This window comes from Nicotiana sylvestris, chromosome 7, assembly GCF_000393655.2.
Source record: "Nicotiana sylvestris chromosome 7, ASM39365v2, whole genome shotgun sequence".
Lineage (NCBI taxonomy): Eukaryota > Viridiplantae > Streptophyta > Magnoliopsida > Solanales > Solanaceae > Nicotiana > Nicotiana sylvestris.
In genome coordinates this window covers 160,468,488-160,474,169 of record NC_091063.1, presented here as the reverse complement: position 1 = coordinate 160,474,169, position 5,682 = coordinate 160,468,488, and the positions used below count along the sequence as shown (strand labels likewise).

The following is a 5,682-nucleotide window of genomic DNA, read 5'->3' as shown; positions in this document are numbered from 1 at the left end:
CACTGAAGTGATTGCAGCAAGCTCGGCTTTCCGGCTCAAAGCATCGGCTACAACATTACCTTTTCCCGGCTTATATTACATCGCATAATCAAACTCGGCTAAGAAATCCTGCACCTAGCCTGCTTTGGTATGATATTCTTCTGTGTCTGAAAGTAGCTAGTAGCCACATTATCAGTCTTGGCCACTAACCTCGACCCGAGAAGATAATGTCTCCATGTACGAAGGCAATGCATAATGGCAGTCATTTCCTTCTCTTGCACTGTGTAACGCCGTTCCGTCTCATTTAACTTACGGCTCTAAAATGCTATGGGATGCTTATCCTGCATCAGGACACACCCAATGGCGAAGTCTAAGGCATCTGTGTGCACCTCAAATGTCTTGGCAAAGTCAGGTAATGCCAAAACTGACTCGTCTGTTACAGCTGCCTTAAGGCATTCAAATGCCTTTTGACAATGCTCCGTCCAAACCCATGGCTTGTTCTTCTTTAGCAACTCAGTCAATGGTGAGGCCTTTGCTGAGTATCCACTGATGAACCGACGATAGTAGTTAACAAGGCCAAGGAAGGATCTCAACTCAGTTACCTTTATGGGTGCCTCCCACTCCTGGATAGCATGTACCTTAGCCTCGTCCATGCGTAGCTCGCCATTGATAATGACATGGCCCAAGAAGTGCACCTTTGATTATGCAAACTCGCACTTCTTTCTCTTGATGTATAGCTCATTCTCCCGCAAGACTTGGAGAACCTTCCTTATGTGCTCCATGTGTTCCTCCAAGGTGTTGTTGTAGATGACTATATCATCGAGGTAGACTACCACGAACTGATCAAGGTAGGGATGAAAAATCTTGTTCATAAGGGTGAAAAATATGGTCGGTGCATTGGTTAAGCCGAAGGGCATCACCAACCATTCAAAGGCTCCATATCTCATCATACATGTTGTCTTTGGATCATCCCCTTCCGCAATGTGAACCTGGTAGTAGCCCTTTCGAAGATCCACCTTGGTAAAGTACTTGGCTTGCCCAAGTCTATCGAACAAATCAGCAATGAGCGGGATCAGGTACTTATTCTTCACTGCAACCTTATTAAGTGCTTAGTAATCTATGCATAAGCGCAACGATCCATCCTTCTTCTTCTGGAACAATACTGGTGCGCTGAAAGGTGCCTTTGATGGGCGAATGTGACCAGCATCCAGCAACTCTTTCAATTGTTTCTTGAGCTCCTCCAGCTCGGGCGGTGCCATACGATATGAGGCAAATGCGGGTGGCTTAGCCCCTGGCTCCAACTCAATCTTGTGATCCACCTCTCGCCTAGGAGGCAAGTGCTTAGGTAACTCCTCGGGCATGACATCTTTGTTCTCCTCAAGCAACTTCTCTATGCAAGGCAGCACTGTCTCTTGAAAATTCTTGTCTTCTTCTAGACTTGCAATGGTTGCCACGAACGTCGGCTCCCCCTTCTTGATCCCCCTGACAACCTGCATAGCTGAGAGTTGTGCTTGGATCTGTCCTTATGGCATAGTCACTGTAGGTACCATGCAATCTCCTTCTCGCTCCATAACCAAGAGACGTTGGAGGTAGGGGTCGATTAAAGTATGACAATGTCTAAAGAACTCTTACCCCAGTATGATGTCAAAGATATCCATAGCGGTTATGGTAAAGTTTGTCATACCTTTCCAAGTTCCCAATTTGACACCAACTCCATTAGCTACCCCACAAGCATTCTATATCTCGGCATTCATAGTCTTGACGCGAGAGTTGGTTGGAGCAAGCTTCAATTCTAGTCTCTTTGTGGCAGCCTCAGTCACGAAATTATGAGTTACTCTAGTATCTACCATTGTATGAGCGGGCTTGTTGTTGGTGGTGAGATCCACGTACTGATTGCCATTCTCGGTAGGTTGGATAGCTTGCTTCGCGATAGCACCACATAATCCGATCATACCCAACTGTGCAGTTCCCGAACTCTCTCCTTAGGGCTGCTCCTTCCGCTCACGTACCATGACACTAAGGCTCTTGAGGTTAGGATAATTCCTGAAGCCATGTGGCCCTCCGCATATATAGCATCCCTTCTTATCGACCTGTGCCTTCTTCTCGGCGTAGCCTTGATAGACACTCGACTTTTTGAAATCTTAAGTCTTGGAGTATTGTTGTTGTATCTCCTTGCCTTTGCCACGGTCTCCCCCCCGACATTGTTAACCTTTGACTCCTTGCCATTGCCTTTGTCGTGCTTGTCATACCTGAAATCCATCAATGATTCGGCCTCCACTATGGCTTGTTCTATATCAGTGACTTGTCGGCGTTGTAACTCCTGCTTAGCCCAATTTTGCAACCCGTCCATGAAGTGGAATAACAAGTCATCATTGGTCAGGTTGGGGATTTGAAGCATAAGAGTAGTGAACTCCTTGACATAGTTACGTATGCTCCATGTTTGCTTCAATTCCCTAAGCTTGCGCCTTGCCTCGTACAAGACATTATTTGGAAAGAACTGTCGCTTGAACTCCGCTTTGAACTGATCCCATGTGCTAATAGTACATAGACCTTTATCCACGTCAACCATCTTCCTTCTCCACCATAGCATGGCAGTCTCTAAGAGGTACAATACCACAGTGTTGGTCTTGGCCTCGTCATCCCTCACTTTGCCGTGCCTGAAGTAGTTCTCCAAGTGCCAAAGGAAGTTTTCCACTTCTTGTGCATCACAAACACCTTTGAACACTGGGGGTTTGGGAGGCTTGATCTTGGCCTCCCTCGTCACTACAACATTGTTAGCTACCTCGGTCACGCCAACATTGACATGCTCCTCGAGTGAATCGATCTTTGCCTTCATAGCATTGATAGTACTCAAAGCCTCCATGAGTCTACACTTTAAGGCAGTGATGGTTTGCCTTAGTTACATCTCAGTCTGTGTACGTCCCTCCAAGTCATTTCAGATACTCTCAATCTCTTCAAGAGTGTGCCCCTCAAGAACGTTAAGAGTGCCTTCCACCTTCCCCAAGAGTTGGCCAAAGATCTCCACGGTGTCCATCCCCGCGTTCATCTTCACCACCCACTCTTTATCGAGCGAGACGTCCTCTGGAAGGACCTCCACTTCATCCTTGCTCGCCTCAGTGGCAGATGGTTCTTGGGATGTAAGCCATTCGTTTGACACAACCTCAAGTAGCACCTCCTGGCTCTTGTTGGTGGCATTCCTCTTTTTGCTACGGTCGCTCTTGCCAGCAGCATCCTTGATGACATTGGCTTAGGTGTTGGCATCGTTAATTCTCCGTCGTTTGCCATTCCCTTAGTTGAAACCTTCGCAATGATACCACGTTCTCACGTCCTTAGTTGTTAACTAAGTACATGTGCGGCACTTGGCAACTCGCTCACGATCTTGCACAACTTGCTCACGTTCTTGCTATGTCAAGTCATCCTTACTACACTCAAGATCGCTAAGAGAATAGAAGAAAGAACAAGAGAATTGTTAAAGGAAGCTTTGTATTAGAGAGAACTTGAATTGTTTGCTTCGTGAATTACAAATGAGTGCCCCCATTTATATACTAGTCTCCTAGGGGCTTGCGTGTAAATATTAATTATTATATAAGTCCTTGATATTTACAAGATAAGGGCTTTCTCTAGAATTCTCTACAAGCCTAGAAGATTTCAAGGACTTTCTTAGCAAATCCATAAGGATCTAGGTTCTTCCTAAGGAAATGTCCATACCTCTCTAGAATCTTCTCACAAATGCTATCCTTCTTCTTATGTAAGTTTCCACATGGCATTAATATATGCCAAATGGCGCCGATGTGGCATGATGACATGGCGGGTCATCACAATATTCTTTGATACAATGCCACATTCTTTTTATGTAATTAAAATTCTCTAAATACAATTACTTTACCATACCTCCTTCTAAGATCTTTCCAAACCTTACGAGCATTTGATGCACAAATAATGTTATTTATTCTTTGAAAAATATATTCATTATCTATGATTGCGTGCTTTTATTACATCTATTCCATTGAATGTAGCATATGCTCATTCATATCTCTTATATAAGAATCGAGAACAAGCTCTACCTTGTTTTTAGAAAGTAAAATAATTTTAATAGATTTATCCGTAATGACGATAATTTCATGAACCTAGAAGCGTAAAGATATCATAATAGAACCCTGAGTGTCTGATGGATGTGAGCATGTGATTTTCATCCGACTAAAATATTCCTACATAATTCACAAAATAGGATTTTTCTAATTATTTTAATTTTTATAGAATTTTTAGGAATTTCTTGCTAATTGTTATTTGCATTTAGTTGCATGTTTAATATTTTAAAATTACAAGAAAATACTACTACAAAATATCAAAAAATTTCATGCATTACATTTTAGGTTTTTATTTGCATTAAGTTGTTAATTAATTGCATTATTAAACAAAAATTACAAAATACCATAGACTCTTATATTTTTAGCTCTTAGTTTCAAATTATTAATTTTTCCTTCATAGTGTTAGGTTAATTAATTATTTAAATATTATAAATAATGAGTAGGTTAATTTTGCAAATTAGGATTAAAATAGAATCTAATTAGGATTTTTATTTTTAAATTTGTAGATTTTTTAAAATGAATGAAAAACAAGGAAAAGAGAAGAAGAAAGGAAAATGGCCATTCTCTAAGTAAAAAAATCGGACTGGGCTCAATTTTAAACGGCCCAGTCGCCTCCCTAACCCATCTCCGAGCTAGCCCAGTTTCCCTTTTACCAAAACGACCCCACTTCACTTAAGTCAATCCCAACCGTTGATTTTTCACCATTCAATTTCTGGGAACTCCCCATCATTCCCCCTTATAACTGTCCGAAATTAGACCCCCCCTCAAATCCTAGACTCCCCATAACACCTCTCTCTCACCTCCCCCATTTGCCACCGGCCGGAAATCGCCTACGGTGGCAGCGACACACCAAACTGCCTCAAGTTGACACCAAACAATCTCTAACACCCCCTAATCACCATCCTACCACCAATTTCGCCAAAATCCCCACCCATTTTCTCCAATTTTAAATTTAAGAAAATCAGAAACCTAAATATGGCTTTTTTCCGAAAAATTTCAAGTACGTTTTGGTTCAAACTTACACGAAACGATTGCTCTTGACACAAGCAATTGATTCATGTTAGTTTGGTTTGTTTCGAAGCTCATCGGATTCCGACCAACTCACAACTGACCGGCCAAGTCTCATCGCCATCATTCGTTGATTCGCCTCAATTATCGACTCATCTTCTAGCCCAAAATCAGTACACCCCTCCTTTCTTGTTCCTTTGCTTCTTTTTCTAATTATCAGTAGGTTTTTAATTTTTAATTGTCTTGTTTGATTGTTAGGATTACCTAGTTAATTAACTGTTAATTAGTTTTAATTATATAAGTTGTTAGTTTAATTAATTTTAAGTTAGTTAGGTATTAAAACAAGTTAGTAGCTAATTGATTTGCTCTTACATGCTTGCTTCTATTTTAGCAATGGTTACTAAACGGAAGTTTAAAAGTACGTTTAGGATTGGAAATGGGTAGTTGAGTCTATTGTTGAACTTGTTTGCTCTTCTGGGGTAGTTGTTTGTAATTAATAAAAGTTAACGGGGTCAAAGGGATTAGGAAAATTAGGGAATCTGGTGTGTTTGTGGAAGTCTGTTGAAGGGACTAAAGTGTATTAAAAATCAGAGTTTAGGTCAACATT

At 41.4% G+C, this 5,682-nt stretch overlaps 1 protein-coding gene across 1 annotated transcript; it reads right to left on the bottom strand.

The window, feature by feature from the left end:
- Nucleotides 1–296: 296 nt before the first annotated feature.
- LOC138874039 (uncharacterized mitochondrial protein AtMg00860-like) lies at nt 297–632 on the bottom strand. The gene has a single exon (XM_070152542.1). It carries the CDS (start codon nt 630–632, stop codon nt 297–299), a length of 336 nt encoding a protein of 111 aa, XP_070008643.1.
- Between the last annotated feature and the right edge of the window lie 5,050 nt (nt 633–5,682).

What these genes read in the sequence shown, in the direction of transcription:
- LOC138874039 (XM_070152542.1), bottom strand. Translation starts at nt 632, where the DNA reads ATGGACGAGGCTAAGGTACATGCTATCCAGGAGTGGGAGGCACCCATA.